The sequence below is a fragment of the Xiphophorus maculatus genome, chromosome 15 (genome assembly GCF_002775205.1).
Source record: "Xiphophorus maculatus strain JP 163 A chromosome 15, X_maculatus-5.0-male, whole genome shotgun sequence".
NCBI classification, from domain to species: Eukaryota; Metazoa; Chordata; class Actinopteri; order Cyprinodontiformes; family Poeciliidae; genus Xiphophorus; species Xiphophorus maculatus.
The window spans coordinates 6,259,525-6,279,541 of record NC_036457.1 but is presented as its reverse complement, the minus strand read 5'-3'; the positions used below and the strand labels follow the sequence as shown (position 1 = coordinate 6,279,541).

General features: G+C 35.9%; 1 protein-coding gene across 3 annotated transcripts in view; it reads right to left on the bottom strand.

The window, feature by feature from the left end:
- LOC102236760 (regulator of G-protein signaling 6-like) overlaps window positions 1-20,017 on the bottom strand; it is a 77,641-nt gene that overhangs the window by 18,958 nt on the left and 38,666 nt on the right. For all 3 annotated transcript variants that reach the window (XM_005805177.2, XM_023347290.1, XM_023347291.1), the window contains 2 exons: window positions 3,611-3,707; window positions 106-156 (listed from right to left, as the gene is read on the bottom strand). In XM_005805177.2, the coding sequence (XP_005805234.1) occupies window positions 106-156; window positions 3,611-3,707 (148 nt within the window). The remainder of the gene's footprint in view (window positions 1-105; window positions 157-3,610; window positions 3,708-20,017) is intronic.

Sequence of the window (20,017 nt, the reverse complement as noted above, 5' to 3'; positions counted from 1 at the left end):
AAATATTCTGCAAACATTCAAAAGTCTATGAATGTTTTGTTTATTTTAGACATTTCAAATGTGAAGTGTTTGACTATTAACACAAATATCGTTTTGTGAGCATACCTGGATCCTCTATGGACAAATTCTTCATCAGCCATTGTACTATCTCTGCACCTGCATGAGAAAATAAAACCATGTGATTTGCATAATTAAAAATAATTTTAAAGATTTTTTCTAAGAGGCAAAAGAAAATACAAAAAGGAGCTTAATTAAATAAATTTTACTTTGGCTACTTTTGGGAGTTTTGTAACATCCCTACACCAATTTCAGAATTAGAAAAAGGGAGAAAAATATATAAAAAGATGAATGATGCTGCTAGCACATTAAGAATACTAAAAATAATTCCTTAAAATTTCATGCATAGAAGATCAATATGTTGTAATGTGCATATCTCACCTAGACAAACCTAAAGCCTAAAAAGCCTTTTTGTTTCTCCCGGAGAGAATTATCTCCTTTTTGCTTCCCTGCTGCTCTCCTGAATGAGATGCCGTTTAATTTCCCATCATTCATTAGTTTCCCAGGCTAAGGCACACAGATGCAAACGTATCAGCATCTTCTCTACACATTCATCCACTGCTGTGGTAATTGTGTTTATTGACACACTCAGCTCATGGCATATTGGGTAATACATCTTGCATTGAGACAATGACACAGAAAACAGGGAAATGTTAAAAGCTTCTCTTTGTTTCCATTGTTTGTTTAAGATGCTTCATAGCCTCCCACAATGCATCATTCCTGCGATTTCCAAACACATCCTACTGACAAGGTGGCCGATATACAGTACATCCCTATCACAGTTCAACAAGCTTGTGGTGTCTTTTATATCTGATTTTAAACTGTATTTACAAATTTTAGCCAGCAAGACTCACAGCACTGACAGCACTGAAGCAGATGAAAGTTGATTGCCTTCCTTAAGGGTCCTTTCATAGTAGGAGGACATTACTCATTCCATTCCTGCTCTTACAGTTTCTTTCCCAAACACTTAATTACATGTTGTCCTCCCACCTTCTCTTCAGCTATGCAGATATTTTGCTGTGTAGTAGGTGAAGAGCTTTCACATAACCAGAATGAAATGTAACTAAAGTGAAATGGTGTGACTCATCTAAATATCTGCTTTTTTTAATGTTTGTTGTTATTGTTGAGATGGTCGTTTTTAGTTTCCTTAGTTGAACCCACTCTTTTTCTCTTCTGTGTTTACTGACTTAATCCCTTTATCATCATCATGGCATGTCCAATTTGCAGCCATGTAAAGTATCTAGACATATAATGCCATTTCAGTAAACTGCCAGAAACGGCATAGAAACAGGTTTTAGTTTATGTCACCTTAGCTTTACATTCGATTTGCTGTGTTGCTGCAGGTCATATTTTGGCAAATATTCTCTAGACATTTCAGTTAAATAAAAAATACTTAATTTATTCCAAATGAAAATGAAATGTTGCAAGCCTGATTATCAAAGTATCTTTAAGGAGTCATTGTAGATGGTGTGGGCAGGAAGGAGTAGGCAAGGCTTCTGAACAAAGACTGTAGCTGTATAAAACTTTCTAGACTGTCATGAGAAGTTAATACCTCAACTTTAAGACAGCAGACATAAAACCAGTTGTTGGTTTGAACTTCTTTCTTTTCTGTCTGTTCTTTGATTTCGCTCTACATCCATGAAAGCTCCACTTCAACTCCTTATGGTTTGGGGTTGTAACCATAACTTGTTGCCATAGTTGCACATACATTATAACTGTCCTAAGGTAAAAAAAAAAAAAAAAAAAAAGAAAAGAAAAAAATGTAAGAGTAAAACGCCTTCCAGCTGCTCAGCATTCAAAACCAGAAGGAACATGCAATACCTCAACCAAAAAGTTTAAATGTTCAAGCAGAACTTGTCACTGAACCCCGCAAGAGATACTTCAGTACTGAGAAGGAGAAAAACATAGCTCTTTGGTTTGTGCAAAACTTTGAAGGACTCCAAGTTGTGTTGGACTGTTGCAGTGAAAACAGAGGAGAAAACTCCATGCAATGAAACTCAATGTTTTACAGAGGAGCAGAAAAAAAGCTTTTGCAAACAATAGAAGGGATGAATTCTAAAAAAAATTACTTTGTTTGATCTTTCTGGGCTTTCAACATCTATTTGCTATGGAACATGTAGAGTATGGAAATGCTGGCAGCTTGTTAGAAGAATTACAAAGGTAAGGAATGTTTACAATTTCTAAAATAAAAAGATTGGTTAAACTGAAATATCAGACTTTAACTTTGAAGTCAAGAACACACAAACAGCTTAGCAGCGTCATATTGATGTCTGCTACAGCCCATCCCTTCATCTTAACATTTCAGCACTCATTATGTAAGATAAGATAAGATAAATCTTTATTGTCATTGTCACAAGAACAACGAAATTTAAAAAGTGCCATCAGTCAGTGCATATGCTTAAAAACAAAAAATAACTGTCTCACAATTCACACACAATGTAATCAGTCTTGTAACTATAAGATCAGAATTGGATATTTGTGGAAAATTCCCAAGTCAAAAAGATGACCTTATGTTTTATCACATTATACAACAATATGACTTCTAATTGGGTAAATGTTTGTATCAGCAGCTACTTGATTTCGATATCTTTATCAAAACCAAATTAACAGATTCACACATTTCGAAAAACATAACAGCAAAAACTTCTGGCACATTTTGTTTGAAAGTCATCTTAAACATTCAGTTCCAAACTGGAAACCAAACTGGCTTCAGTTTATTTCCCCAACTACTCTTCTTTAGCTGCTGTAGTAAGATTTCACATTTGACAGCACCGCCACTTTGGCTCCAAAGATACACAAAGATCATATATATATGTTTCTATCACAGAAGTGAAAATGTAAATGTAGCTTGTCAAGTTCTGGGTCTTAGTCAAATTCCTCTAGCTGGTCTTTTAAATAATCATCTTCTAGCCATGGCTTAATCATTTGAGATATTTTCAATAAAAGTAGTGTGAAATCTCAATTATGTCAAATTAATTCATTAGCAACTCAGGAAGCATTTCAAGGAGAAATAGGAAGGTAACACTGAGTGGCTCCAAAATTTCGTATTTCAGAATTATTTTATAATTTACATAACATTTATAAATTGTGCAAAAAAAGCATTCCTAGAAGGTATTAATCTTGGCACAATAGTTTAGCCTACGGTTTCCTAGAGTAGGAGAATTTGGCTTACTGGCAGGTTTAAAGCAGGGCAGTAAGTTGAACTATTCACAGCTGACTAGTGAGTTTTGTTGGAAAAGCCATATTTAAAAAAATAACTCTTTTATGACTAGAAGTCATTTTGATGGCGACCCATTGAAAAATGTTAAACATGTTCCCTCTGACAAGTTACAGAGGAATAAAAAAAGAAAAGAGGCTTTCTCACAGCTTTTAAGCTTTCCAAAAAAATGCTGAACTAAAGAACTGAGCATTCCCCAGGATGTCGTTTTGTCTGTTCACCAGACACTTACTGTCATCCAGTTGTGTATCTCTGCAGGTAATGTTTGTACCACGCAGAGCTTGTCAGTCCAACTCTGTCATTTCCGCCAAATACTTTCTTCACTCCATTTCTTACCTGTAACAACACTGGGGATCTTGGTCATGAAACTTTTGACAGTTCTGATGGGCAGGCCTTCGGTCTCGTCCTGGATGAGAGTGACAATATCTTCAATCTGAAGAGAAAAACACAGAAGAAATTGAGAAGGCGAAACGGCTAAACATGAACAAGCCAAATTGTTAAAAAACAGGATGTTTTAAGTGGGCTACTATTTAATATAAAGTTTGCTTATTGGCCTAATTTCACCTTAGTTCAGCCTCACCATGCTGCATGTAAAAACACACAAACAGAATCTACTAAGGTGCATAAAGTTTTTTATGAAGCTCTGCCAGAATGCTTTTACTAGGACATTAGTCTCTGTGTTGGTTAGCCATACTCTAATTACAAGTCTGACATATACATTATTAACACTGTGGTCATAAGGTGACTGATTTTGAATTGTTAATTTAGTGCACAGGTAATAGTTCATGATTATTAGACCAGAAGAAAAGCTGAATATAAGGAGGGAGATGTGTGTCCTGCTGGCTTTCTGTGATTATGCGACGCCATTAAACATCATCTCCCAGCATAAGATTTTTATTAAATCTTTGTTTCAGAAATGTTTCATAAGAGCCAACTACTCCATATGGGGATCAGAGCCACATTTAATGCGAACAAGTTATGATATATCAAAAGGGAAGTAAAGAACCTGATAAAAATCGTGTGAATCAATGAATGAATTTTAATATAGTTCTCTTATTTGATGTTAAATGGAGGGAGAGGAAAAAGAGGCACCTGTAGAAGGAAAATGTCTGTCATCGCTTCATATTTATCGTCAGTCATTTTTTTTGTGGTCAGTTTACTTTTCCCACTGAGACCACAGAACACTGTTACAAGCTCATAAAGAGAAATTTTCTCCTGTGACTAAAGATTTCATCAAAGATGGATGATAAACGGTGGGAACTCATCTTAAATGAAAGTCGTTTAGTTCACAATACATATTATGCGTTGCTAAGCCGTAAATAGACCGTCCAAATTTAATTTGAGGACTTTATTCTCATTAAAAACAATAGCAACATAGACTATCAAAACAATACCGTCTAGAAACACAACTTACTTGGTTTGTGCAGACGTAGATATTGCATGAGGCAGAGTACAGGTGGCTAACACAAAGCCCAAAACAAAGACATTTATATTCCTTATGGGAAAATTTTTCATCTCACATCTGCACCATGTCTACCTCTCATATTCATTTGTTGTTTTAGTACCAAGCTCATGAGTTACTGATAGGTTTTTATTTTAATTACAAATATAAATACTTAGGACTGTGAGAATCTATGGTCTGCTCTTGGAGTGTGTGTGCCTTTAGCAGCAGGAAGCAAGCCGAATTGGGAGACAGATGGCCTGGAGATAAGAGTGACACCTAACAGGAGACATCAAAGACTAAGGGCCAAAGTTTTATGACCTAGAGGGACACGAGAACTGAAGTTTACAACCTAGAGGGGGACAGGAGCTGATCCAGAGAATCTCAGAAACTGGAAATGCAGAATGGCACCATTGTTTAAGCAGTGACTTGTGATTGACTCTGTGTTGACAACTGTTTTTTGTGTTTGCCCCACCTTCTATGCAAATGATTTGTAACTTAAACCACGCCTCAATGTAATAAATATGCAATTGCAAAGGAGCATGTTAGAACTGGTCCAGAGACAGAGATAAGGAGATGTCCCTGGGCAGAGTTCTCCGTTCAATTGCAAGAAATTTAACCGTCTCTCTGTGTTCTTATTTTTGTCCAGCGAGAATATCAGGTAATAGATCTGACATTAAATATACCCTGAGATTTTTCAATAAAAAATAAACACTTCAAATCAAAGCAGGCCCCAACACCTTAGATTTCATTAATGTAAACATTATTTGTTTTTTACCCTCATCTTTGGATTCATTTAGCTCTGTTTCGTACAATGATACCCTTCAGCCTCTCGGCTTTTGAACTGGATTAACTTCTGAAATCAAAGTTCTGTTCCAGCATCTGGAGTGTTCATATACAGAGTAATCTGTAACTCAATTGCCTTTGCTCTGATATACAACACAGTCCTAATTAAATTGGACCTCTCTAGTTACAGAGTACTAGCATTTCATAGCGATAAGCAAACAGAACTATCACATAAACTGAGATTTGTAGCTTAGATACGGGCATTCTTGTGATATAAGATGGATTTCAGTTGAACAGTTCATGCTTGTGGCCCTTTAATGAGCACACAGATGTAGAATAACATTCCCACTTAATAACATTCCCACTTTGTACTGAAGTACTGAGATGATACTTTGATGTACTTTGGTTTTGATTGCAAGGTTGACACCGCCTCTCTGCACAGATGCTTTTTGTCTGCGTCAGAGAGTGGGAAGTGAGAAGATGGTCGCTTTGGAGACAGCTATCGCAAACTAACACACCACTCAGCAGCTATATTTAAACCCTGAATCAAATGCTGACCTCTGAGGATGAGAAAGGGATCTGTGTTTTTTTTCCTCCCTCAAGTGCACTTGATCAAAATAAATTTCATTGGAACAAAAACATGTGCACACTCGGACATGCATACAACAAGCTCTTAATGAGAACACATTCAGATTCACTGGGGTCTCACCAAATGTGTTGGATGGTACATTTTCTGCAGAGTTGTGACCCTTTAAGCTTTAGGGATATAATGTGAAAGCCAGTAAACAGTAGAGCACGCTGCTATAGACAATTACTGTACGATATATTTAACCAACAGAAAATGTGTCATTTTTTTGTTACACTAATGAAGTAGTTCATATTTTTTTCCTCATAGTGTATAGTCATGAAAATAGTCACCACTAAAATTTAGCTTTCACAACTGAAAACATGGTTTCTTTCTCAACTTCTGTAGATGCCACTTATCCAGGACGTTGCCTCAGCGAACTTTTGCAACCATGTCAGAAGTATTTTCTAGTTTTTTCTGACAAAACATAAAATTGTTGTAAAGTTTTTGAACCTACTACATCAAATCTGCCTCCTGTGCCTGTCAGGTCTATGGGGGAAACCAATATATATTTATTCTCAGTGATACTTTCCAAATTTGTCCCCAAGCCAAAACAGATTATTTTAGTCTCCTCCCAGAGTTTTAGATCCACTCTGGGGTCTTCTTCCTTTGGGAAATTGCTGGAAAATCTTCCAAAAAGAGGTGCCCAGGAGATGTAAAGGTACTCAAACCATCACAACAACTGATTCTGGTGTGAAAGAGCAGCAGCTCTACTCCAAACTCCCTCTGGATGGTGGAAGATTTCAGCAATTTTTTTTAAGTCCAGTCACCGTGTGGAGAAAGTTCTCTTCACTCACTTGTATCTGTGCTAGCTCTTTAACAGGTCATATGAGCTAGCAATGTACCTGGTTTTAAAAATTGTTGACTTATGTGTATTATAGCATGTTTAGTCAATATGATCATGGTTGTATTTGTATTTTTTTTTCTCTGTTTTATGATATTTTTCTGTTTTCTGCTTGAGATTCTTCTGTATGATATTCTGTTGCATGATGTTTTAATGTTTTCTGAACATGTCGTTGAAAATGAGAATGACAGATTCAAGGATTTCTCAAATATGCATGAATGAGTCAAAGAAAAATGTGTTTGATGGCTGAACAACATTATAATGATGCTCAGAAATAAAAGGGGAAAAAACCCAGGTGATAGTTAAGTGTTTTATTCCAAGTTTAAACAAGCTTATTTTACCATGATTGATTAAAAAGGGCTTGTAGTTATAATTACACGATATTATGTAGTTTCTTAGCCTGATAAATACATTTCTCAGGATTAAAAAAGGGGTAATTTACAGAACAAAAGCTCAAAAGCACATTTTGTTCACTTTTCAACTCAGATACTTCCAACCAGGGTGAGATTTAAAAGAAAAGCATTCCACTTTTACCTCACTGACCATCAGACTGCTCTTACTCTCCTCGTCTTTTGTTGTCCAAGAAAGAAGCCCAACTGGACAAGCAGAGGCACAGGCTGCTAAACGCTGCGCTTCACAATCAGTATGATTATAGGATTCTAGGGACCTTGATGGTGAGGGGAAAAAAGCTCAAATGACTTTAATGGCTTCTGCTGTCATGACCGATCTATTTCTTTCCACCAAAACAGCTTTGCACAGCGAGCGTGTTGCAAATTACAACAGAAAATAAATAAGACAAACTAATGAGAAATTAATTAAACACTTCATTTTGTAAAGGCAAAAAGCTGTTTCATGCGAGAGGAAGAGAAAAGCAACCCTGGAAGAAAACCCGTTTGCGGCGACAAAAATTTTGATGGAGAGCTTCACCTTCCAGTAGCAAATAAACCCCAGATCTATAGCCAGAGTTACAGTGGGGTGGTTTGAATTAGAGCATGTGCTTGAATGGCCCAGTCCAAGTTCAGCTCTGCATTCAACTTAAAATCTGTGGGAAACCAGAAAAGCGATGATTACAGATACTTTAAATCCAATCTGACTGAGCATTCATTTTGGGGAAAACATTTCTACATTTGCAAAACTGACGGGTCTACAAAGTATTGACCAGTCTAAATACAAAGACCACACCATAGTGTTAGATCTTTTTATTCTCTTTATTTTCACTCCACAATTAAGCAACTTTTTAAGATTGCCCATCAAACACCCCAGAATATGTTTCAAGTTGTACATTGTCAAAATGTGACAAAATTTTAGGGCCGTGAATATTTTTTCTAAGCCAATATACAATTTCAAAATTTTCTCATATGTGAGTTGCTTGGCTGTCAGTTTCTACATCAACTAATTTACCCAATAAGGGCATTTGAAAAGATAATGGCCTCCTCAGCTGGTCATATAAACTTATGCCAAGATGCCAAAACAACCTACAGCTTAGTCTGAAGCCTAGCATGCCCTCTCAGATTCATGCAGTGCAGGCCAACAAAAGGACATGTTAGTGTAAAGCAGCCCCCCTCTGACTCCCTGACCCTGAAACAGCTGCAATTAGCCTTTCTGAGCACAAAGGAAAATCTGTGAGAGAGAAGACAGACTGTCTTCATAATGAAGCAGGTATACATCCTGCTGAGAGAGAAAATGTCAGCCATGGCCACAAGGGCCAACAATTTCTGAGCTGTGCTACCTACCTAGGCACTGCATTTTAGTGGAGAAAAGAAAATTAGCTCCTCTGAGCCATGAGGTTGCACATGCTGCCTGATCAATGGCTGAAAACAAGCAGACACAACTAGCAATCAAATAGACTGCACTACAAACCACATTTGCATACTTCATTTCTTACTCCGAATTTTCAAACCAACAAGTTCTTATGATTCCCTTGTCAAATGTAGGGCATGCTTTTCCTCTAATTTCAGTATAAATAATAGGCTGACTCACCAAATGCTTGGTTACACAACATCTTAAGAGAGGTTCTCAAAAGAAATGCTACAGGCAGATCCAAGCAGTGAAATCACGACTGCAGCCAAACTTGTAGCCCACTTTAAACTGCCAGCATGGACACTGAGTGCACTCTATTTCATAATCTGTGAAGAAACTCAAAATCTGAGTTTTAGCAAGAGGATTTATCACAACAAATATCCTCATAATCATTGAAATCCAGCTGCTTATGAAGATAAAATTGTGTGTGGGTGTGTGTGTGTAGGCTCACATTTTATTCTCCAGGTGATTAAAAAAAACTGTGGCAAGTTTAAGTACACCTCAACTTCAAACAAAAATAAAAATATTAAAACATTAGTACATCTGCAAATTATCTTCATAAGTTCCTGCTCAATCAACTGATTGCAGCATGTTTCTCAGTGCTTTCAATGGCACTTACAACACTCACAAAAGGTCAAGAGCCCACAAAAGGACTATGGAATAGGAGAGTGCAATTATTGAGAGCAACCAGAAAAGATGGAAGGTTTTATAGCTGCAATTACAGCTGCATTATATTTCTGTCCGAGTTATTCCATTTTTAATATCCACAATAGCTTAGGAAAATCCAATGAAAAAATCTTTTAAAGTCATAAGAACAATTTATCTTTCAGCTGTTTAGTGAAAGCAAAAAATAAATTATGAGCTTAAATACACCATTGAAGATTAAGGGAGGAGTTACTTTCTGACATCAGCGTTTTTCTACAATTTAAAACTTCCTGCCACAGCTTCCTGCCTCCTAGAGTCAGAGCCTAAAGGTTTCTGTAAAGCCACATATAACACTTTCTTCACTGTAAGCCACATTACAATCTCACACAATTTTAAGATTAGGACTCCCAAAACTCATTCCAGAGATTTTATTTATTCATTATATGCATTGTACAGCATTGTATTAGTCTTTTTGCTAAAAATTATCCAAGAACAGTGTGTGTGGGGAGTTTGTTTTTCCTTCAGATGCAAGAATAAAGCCCCTTTATGAAATGTCGCTCTGTATTTCATGAATTTATAAATATATATTAAAATTATTTTAGCAAACTGGAATTTTAGCTACATACTAAGTCCAAAATATGAGCTCATAATATCCTTTTATGCTGCAAAATGAAAAGCAACTTTTTTCCTTTTAGAATGCACTTTTTCTAATAGAGCCTAGATTTTTTTAAAATCTTTCAGACCATCTTCGTTCTTAGAACCACCACAAGACTTTGAAGTAGAGACAAAACATTCTGTTTTTATTGCAACTTATTCCTATAAAACTAATGCAACTTGTGTACATGCATTTTAAAAAGATTCATATTCAGTTCAATTGAAATTAACATGCAATTCATCTTCAAATTCACATATAATTACATACATATTCAATTAAAAACACATAGCAGCCAAATTCAAGCAATCATTAAATGGCCATTTGCATGCACACTCAAAGGACAGCAGTCTCTTCACCAGAATGTCTATGAATAGCCAACATCCTCAGAAAAGCATGTGAATTTTACATAATCTTATTTTTAACCTCTAAACCTAATTTAGAAAATTTGATTAACGTCCTTATTTCTAGCAGCTTAGATAAGTGTCATGATCTAAGCTGCTAGAAAAAAAAAAAAAATCACCCAGCCCCGTTTGTTACCATACGCTTAAGTTTTATCATACCCAGAACCAATTCCTGATCACCTCTTCATCATCAGGAGATTCTTTTGAGTTTGGTTTTAAAATCAAACAATATGTATTGTCACCACATAGGACTTGAAGGAGATGAAGCCAAATTTTTAGGGTTTGTTTTTCCGAATTACAGCTTTCGAAATTATTTCTAAATTGTTTACAATGTCTTCAAAATTCTACTATGTACCAGTGTAATGTTTTATTAATGAATCTTATTTAATTGTCTACAAAATTAGCATTTTAAGTCATTAATTCAGTTACTCCATGAAGACAATGTAGTCACTGCAATTTGTGGATATTTTAATGTCCAACTATTTGAAGGTTATAAAAAAGGTTATCATTTTAACCTGAAAGAATGTCTTGTTACTGTCGCATATCACTAATCAGATTTAATATGTAAAAATATGAATTACATTTTCACAATATATAATTACTAGAAAATTAAATGCATATTTTGTATTCAGATGTACAATAGTGAAGTCCAGATTACAAATCTTTTTTCAAATGGAAATTGCTCAAGTCTGAGCACACCAATATTGTGATTATGCTTCCCTGAGAATTTGAGATAAAAGTACTTTATTCACATCTCATGCAAGACAATATCCTTCTTCATGTGAGACAAGAATTACCATGCCAACTAGGCAAAGGTAAAATTAGCTGCAAATATATTAAATGTGGTGACTTCCATCAAAAATTGGTGTGTGTGTGTCATGTTAGTGCACACCGTCACACAAAAAATGACTTGAGGTTTTCAGAGTGGGTGTAATGACTCATCAGTGAGGTGGTAAAACTGATCGCCTGAGGAGAGCACAGGTTCACGTCTGAAGGTCAGAAGCAGCGGCTGTGTGACAGCGATGATGAGTCCTGCTGGTTTCAGCCCGATGCATCTGGCAGCAGGGCGACGCGACTCTTAATGGAAGCATAATGACAACAGGATGGCTTTACCACAGCTGATCCCACCCCAAAGTCATTTTTCAGGCTTTTCAAGTGAATGTTAAGATTTGTCTTTGCAAAAATAGAGCTGCAAACCATTTAACTGTAGTTGATCAATTTGCGTATGGATGGAGGGGAAAAACATCAACAATCTTTCACTTTTTGACTTTGATAAAATGAGAGAAAGGCTGTAATTTGAGCAACGGTGTGGAGCAGATTAGGGAGAGAAACGTGATAATTTGTCACAATGAATGCCGTGCAATTCATCTAGAGTGGCCTGTGGAAAAATAACGATTCTTTAAATCTGCATAATGGTGTGTATGACTTCGACAACCTTGAAAAGTGTTTTCTATTCTGAATACAAATGCAGACTTGAACACCTGCAAAATTAATTTTTAAAATCTGCTTAAAATAAACCCCAAGTTTGTTGTAAAGCTTTTTTACGTATTGAGCTCTATTTTCCCATAACTGCAAACTGCAATAAGCGTAACTGATGTTTTAGACATTGACCAACACGGAGTACTAACTGCGGAATATAAGAAAGGCTATGCTGGATATTAAGTTTGTTTTAGAAATACAAATCTGAAAAGTGTGGCATGCATTTGTAGTCATCCTCCCTGAATCAAGAGATGTTCAGTGAAATTCTAGTTCATTCTTTTCTAAATTGGTCAGGCTTAGTCTCTAATACACTGGGGGCAACCTTGCTAGATCATTCACTAAAAATAGTGAATGATTGTAAAGTTAGCCAATAAAAAAAAAAAACAATTTAAAGAAGATTGATGTTTGTCTGACATTAGAAGGTTGTCCATACCACTGGACGGTGAACAAAAACTTGTCAGTAAGCCTAAACAAAACAATTCTAATTGGTCATAATTGCATGATAATAAATAATGCAAATTTGAAAGAGTTCAACTACAGTCACAGGAAGTGAATATGAGTAATATTCTGCATGAAAGTTGAGAAAGGGCACCGATTGCCGTTGGAAACAAATCTGGAAATCCATCCCTGTTGAAATCCCAAGAGAACAATTGCTTTCATTCCAAGTGTCAAGCCATGTTTTTAGCCAATTCTCAGTGTAATTTAGTCCTTTGTCTCTTTCTAAAAACAATTCTTCTCATTATCAGCGAAGGGGTGCTGGTTTAGAGGCCTGCTCAAAGACTGTGACCCTTTTAATGGTCTGTTGATCAGGTTTACCCTTGAAGAACAGTCACAAACTAAAGTGTAATGTGTGGCCTCATAACTCAGTCTGGTCCTCTTTTTAATTGGTTTCATTGATTGCTTGTAGTTTTATAGATTTAATTCAAAGGACTTTAAAATTTACAATGACGCCATCACTAAGCTTCAAGTTAAGGTCAAGTGTGTAATGAGAAATGGAGTCTTTACCCTCAACAAGCAAGAGTAAGTGTGAACTCCCCACACAGCCACAAAATTTTGTTTTATTTTTCCATATTTATAAAAAAGGAAACTATCCCAATTATTCATTAAAATTGAGATCGTGACATATCAAAACCCTGCAAAACACCAAAATAATAAACTATTTGAGCACAGAGGTGGTTTGCATAACATGTTGAAATTACACAGCTTCTATTCCATCTATTGGAGAAATGCTCTTTTTCTGAAAAATGTGCAATGTGGCAAATAACTAAAGTGGGCCTGTCATATTCCACAAGGTACCAATGTCCTTCAGGTTTTGGATGCAAATCTGCTATGATAGAATAAAAAGGAATCACTGGAGGCTTGGAGTAATTAGGTACATGTGAATCCCAGATGGAGCCGATACAAAAAAGCCCAGTTTGTACTGATTACCCATCAGAATCCCATATACAGACAAGTTAAGAACAACAGTCAGAATCTCACACTGCAAGCTTTACATGAGTCCACACTTTTTCAAGATGCAATTATATAAGGGTTGTTGCATCCATTAAATCCCTAGTGCACATATTAGGAGGGGAAAAATACATTAAAATACAATGTTAGCATACACAACTTAATTGTAGAAAGATAAACATGTTAGACATTGAAAATTGCAAGTCTGCAGATTCTCCACCTGAATGCTTGGTCACTTAAAAATATCCCAGGAATAATTAGAAAAAATATTCAAAGTTTCTCATTTTCAAGCAGAAGCTGCAGCTGAGATCAACAGATCTTTGTTTCATCCTTATGACAGGAAATGTTAGCATCATTCAAAGTTTGCTTAAATTATATTTCTAACCTCAATGGACTGAAACGTTTCACCAATTAGTGGAAGCAGCAAAATTGCAATCCAACAATCCAAACCAATTATCTCCAACTCTCTCTACAATCTGACATTATGCAGCTAAGATTTCTACTCGTCTTTCTGACACACTGTTTACGCAGTTATATGCTCCACTAAGTTTTTAAACACGTTTTAATTAAAACTGTATGAAACAATGTAGTTTTCATTCATCTTGGATGTGCTTAATCGTTTAGAAACTAGTGAGATTTAAAATTATGGAAAGATGGCTGTGGTCCCATCAACTGAGCAGAAATTAAAGTGAATTTTTTCCATGTTTCACTTCCAAACTCTACAATTATAATTTTTTCCCTCCTTTTCCCAAACCACCTTCAAAATTTCTGTTGGATCGTAAAGCCTAAAATTCATCCCATCTGATTAAAATGAATGGACATTCTTTTTAATCAGATGAAATTATTAAAATGAATGAAAGTGTCTGGAGAACTTGACCTCAAGTGAAGGTAATTTAACTATTTGAGTCTGGTTTGTCAGCAGGAACACCAGAGTCTTCTATGGATCCTAAAGTGTAAAAGTCACGATTTGTGTGCTGTAAAGAAAAGAGACCACGATTAAACAGATTTTTTTTTAATCACAGCCCTCTTCAGATCACTCTACAGCTTTTGTACTGGACTCTGAAAAGCTTTTAAAAATATCTTCTTCTGATCAAGTGATTCCTTCGTTGATTTGCATGTATACTTGAACTCACTGACACTTAAAAAAATTCCTCATCTTCAGCTTTCTTGGAGACATTTAAAGATTTTGGGTCTGAGCTGAATTAGAAACTTTTCACCTTCCAAAGTCCTCAGTTTGATAAGAAAATTAAGTTTCACAGTGGCACTCTCAGAGCCAATGATTTAGTATATAAATCACTGAATGGTTTAGTCCCAACATGCATTTAATATCATTTGTTATATCAACCTTCCAGAGCTCTCAAGTCTTCTGGTTCTAGTCTACTCTGCATCCCCAGAATCAGAACCAAGTATGAAGAAGCAGCATTCAGTTTTTATGCTCCTCCAATGCGGAACAAACATCCAGAAAACTGCAAAAATACTGACACAGTGTGTTCCTTTAAATCAAGATTAAAGGAACACAATCTTCCTTGATTAATAACTGGAACATAAATTGTCTGCTTTTCTGCCTGTCATTTTATTTTTCCACTGTAATATAATGCTTTGCTTGGTTGGCTTATTTACTTTAATCATGTAAAGGACTGTGAATTGCCCTGTTACTGAAATGTACTGTACAAATAAAATTGACTTGGTGGTGCTGGCAGCAACGTGTCATGGTGGGAATTGCATTTGCATAATGATGTTTATACAAAACATATCAGAGAATAGATACATGTTTTTATTTTTCATGACTTTTTACTGCATGCATTATTTCCTTTTGTGCAATTTACAGAAGAACTGTTTTCCTACTTCCTTTTGAAGAAAAGGCTTACATGCAGTTTTAAAGTTTGTCACATTAAATAGTTCCTTTGCTAACTTGACCATTAATGCCAATTCAAAAAAGTGATTTATGAGAAACTGCATTAAAAAAGTAAAACCAACAATGAGAAGCAGAGAGGATTTTCCCTCCAGAGAATTGTTTTTTCCCCTTTTTCCATCAGCACTTGTTGGCTAAATTCATTAGTTTAGAACTGGTGCTCCCCTGCTGCACAAACTGAGTGAATCGGCACAGAGCACTCATTAAAACCTTTTTATCTCAGCTAAAATGTAAAGAGCTCCAGACACAACAAAAACCTTGACAAAGGAAGGAAATCAAAGCCTTACTCATTTTGGGCTTGTTAGGACTCTTCTTGAAGCTTGTTGATATCTCATTAATCTTAAAATCTTTCAGAACAACATTATCATTGACAATTATTTTTCTACAGCAGAATGTTTGGCAATAAGTTTCTTATTCTCGTCTCTCCCCAAACCTCAGATAAAAACGTGCAGAGAAGCATTTGTAGTTTATTACAATGCAGCCGTGCGTATCAACTTGACACTGTCTCCACACATTCATTCAAAACAACTACAAATATTTCAACCACAAGATGAATATGTACGACTTTTTAAAAAAAGAATGGTTCTAATATATTTCAGCTTATATTAATACTTTATACTAAATACACCAAACCAATCAAGTTCACATTTGCTTAATGAGTAACCTGAAACATTCTCTGTTCTGTGTCATGAATGGCAACACCGTTTCCAGTCAAGTCTCACTGCGCTGAAAGCATGGCTGTAACAAAATACTTCAACTTGATAAGTTGTCAGATTTAATTTAAACCTTAGTCTGTATGAAAGCAAAGGAGGTGGTGTGTGGGTGTTGGAAATGGGACTCATTATTTCTGAAGATGGCCCAGAGAGTCCTCAAAGTGCTCTCTAGACTAGAAGAAAAAGAAAGTAAATGCTTATTTAAATCCCCACAGATATGTGTTGAAAAATAATAATAAAAGGTTGAAGCCGAAGGTTCATTTCTATAAACAAAACATGTCCAAAAAAAGTTATGCAAAGCCTTTAGATGAGTGTAAACTATGTTCTATCATCTCTTAAAATAATCAGACCAGGCTGAGACACAACATCCCTTAAAAAGTTGTTTTAAAAGAGCCAGACTTACATACAAAAACCCTGCATTGTTTAGTCCTTCATTTATCTTCAGATCATTTAAAATTTCCACATCATTGATAGCAAAGCAGTGAAGGACAGACATCTGGCTTCTGTTAGATGTGATGCAGTCAGAGTCTGATCAAAGCCCACTGGCAGCACTAAAGAATGACAGACCAGTTTTGATGGACGTGACACGAGGTCTTGTAACCCCGACTCTGGGAAGCAGGGTGGATGCCGTTTCAACATGCACCAGAGAAAACTAAGATCTGAGAAGCTGTCAAAAGGGCCAGCTCTTTGTGGAATTAAAGGCTGAAATTTCAGTAAAAGATCATCTCGCTGGCTCTTCTTGGCGTTTCTTTTTCCTCTGTACATTTCTTTACTTTGCTCATGTTTTCTTCCCTTGTTCTCACTTTTTAAAAAACATCTGCCAAAGAAGGAAAAAATGTTTACAAGGGAAAGATCAAAGACTAAATCCAACATTTTTATGGAGCCCCGCCTCAATGGAAGTAAGAAGATGATGTGAACAGTACTGGATAATTTGCCACTTGTCTCAAAGTTTTAGTCTGTTCATTTTCCTCGTTCATATGGAAACAAACATTTATACATGGGTGTTTTGTTTGTAATCTTTTTAAATGCCAATTAACAAATGCAACATGAGGAGTTTGTTCAACTTTACTGGGATGCTAATTTGAATTATTTGCTTTGATTAGAAAATAATTTAATATTTGACAACAAACACTCCAATGGGATCCATTTAAAAATGACTCATGCACACTTCTGTGTCTGGTGGAGGCTCTGGCATGCTGGGGGCTTTGTTTAAATCTCATTTCTTCTCCAAAGACCCTGGGAATTATGGCTTGCTCAAATATTTGAAATAGCTGGATATTTAAAAATATGGACTCTGCCAAAAAAAAAGTGAAAATGAGTCACTATTGGGTGTTTTAGCAAGATAATTGTCCAAAATATGTCACCAGATCGATAGAGAATTTGAGAAAATGTCAAAAATGTATGTTATTTTCTATATTAATGAAAAATAACTTTATTTTCCATTGATAATGAATTTGCAAATCACTCAAAATTCAAAATGGGGCATTTGCATGTAGAGAAAAGAGCTTTGATAAAATTTGGACTAAGGCTTTAATCAAACAAAATATAGAAAAAGTGAATTGCTGCAAATACTTTCCAGATGTATGGTATGTATTTTACCGGACCTCACTTTTATTCCTGAAACAACCTGTTAAAACGTCCCATAGGAGAAAAACAATATGTAGCATTCAGCACCTGTAATTAATTACCCACTGGCTGTTTTTATTTGTACAATAGATTCTTTATAATAGTAGCTCTCAAGATGCAAATAGCTTCCTACACTTTGCTCTTTATCTTTTAAAGGATGACCTATTAAGTTATAGTGATTTTCTTACTCCAAACACTGCAGTATGTCTTTTTATATAAATTAACATCACTGCTCATTTTCTTTGGAACTTCCAGACACAAGACGACCCAAGGGCCCAGTAAGCCAATTAAGAGTTCTGAAATATAATAAACCAGAAAACATTTGTACAAAACATCTCTGAGAACCAATTAGAGTTGAGACAACTTGCACATATTCTACCTGAGATAAATAAAACAGATCGATACCTTATACTTACCCATAACCTTTAGCCTAAACTGACTGGCCCATTTTATCTACTATCGATTACTTTCTGCAGGTAAAAGCAGAGAAATAAAAGGAAGCCATCAATGTTAATATTCAAGGTGGTCAAACAGGTTTCTTCTGCTATTGTAGAGAGAGTCTACTTTTTCAAGCTTGGACTGAATACTGCCATTGATTGGTTTGACAGGCCACCTAAAAGCTGAGTGTGTGATGGCAAAGCAGCCAGATACCACTCTTGCATCCTTCTGTGTTCCCATCTTCCTCTGTAGACTTGTTTATCTCTTGAGGCTTCTCTCCTTTAAGATAAATGAGGCATTTTGAGTTGCCATCATGTACAAAAGATGCATGGTATATATTCTCCCTCAGAGGGAGATCAGATTTTAACAAGCAGGTTTTAACAAGGTGTGCTTCAGAAAGCACTTTGCAAATGAGCAAGTGAGTCGGTTCAGGGATTTGTAGACAGGAAGTGCACATTGACTTCATCACAAAGGTTCATATACTTACTTTATAAGCTTTGAGTAGGAAGACAGTCTTTTATGTACAACACACTGCAGTAAAACTACAGCCGAGGAGAAGGAAAGCCACTTCCAGTCTAGTTACACAGCAATTACCCAGGATGAAGCAGTAATGTACAGTTGTTGCTGCTTTTCATGCTGAAAGCCGTTTGGAGCCAGCAAATCAATTTCCAACAGTCGTTACACAAGAGACAGAGAATTTAGAGATGATATGAAAAAAATTTTTAAATTAAAATTGTATGAAGGGTAAGCAGACTGAACATTACATGAAATAAGAGTTAGAACACGCTGTTCTCACTACTGCTTCTATTATTTGCTACATAACGTCAAATAAAGCAAAAACACCATAACAAGTAACTTTTAATGAAAGAATGAATTGACATGAGTGTTGAGCTTTGTCGCTCAGGCTTTATTCGTTGCTGCTGAATCAGGCTTGAGCAGTCAAGGAAAGCCATAATGTTGGAAAGTCATTTCTTTTCAGTGCAGTGTAGAGACCGATAGCAGCATGCCATTACCAGGCACAGGGAATGTTCTGGACAGTTATTCCTCAGGGAAGTCATGGGGAGATAACACACACACACACACACGCCGTCACTCTGACACATGCACATACACTGCCCATTTGTTGCAGTGTAAAGTACTTTCTGACAACAGTGTCAAAGAAAACAAAGGAATGAATGAAAATGTGCTTAAGTTGTCACTGTGGTGGGAGTCAGAAGGCAAAAAAATAAAGCAATGAATAATGTTGCCAACAACAAGAAACCCAAACGTTCCTAAAATTAGAAATGCAAATGAAATACTGAAACGGTTGAGCTCATAAAAGTGTAGTTTCACTAATCACCTCCCCCAAGATATCAATGTTTTAATGCTTACAATTCCACCAAGCATGCATATTTTACTGCATTGTAAAAATTAGGGTTATGTCTTTAGCTATTTTAATTTGAATAACTATTAAACTCCTAAACAGTCACATTTTTACTCTCAATGACATATGCTCTGTCTTCTTAAAACAAGACTATTACATCCGGTTGCTGATTACATGACTTGTGTGATGCAAAAAAAAGTGTTATTGCAGTTATGCCAAATATGCTAATTTCAACACAACTCATCCTAGTCCAAAAACTATCAAAAAACTTTTTCAAAATTGCCATAATTTCCGTTACGCTAATTTAGGCACAGCATTGCTTAGATGTTCCACTAGTATGCAATGATTTACCACTTCAACTTAATTGTAGAAAGATAAACATGTTAGACATTGAAAATTGCAAGTCTGCAGATTATCCACCTGAATGCTTGGTCACTTAAAAATATCCCAGGAATAATTAGAGAAATATTCAAAGTTTCTCATTTTCAAGCAGAAGCTGCAGCTGAGATCAACAGATCTTTGTTTCATCCTTATGACAGGAAATGTTAGCATCATTCAAAGTTTGC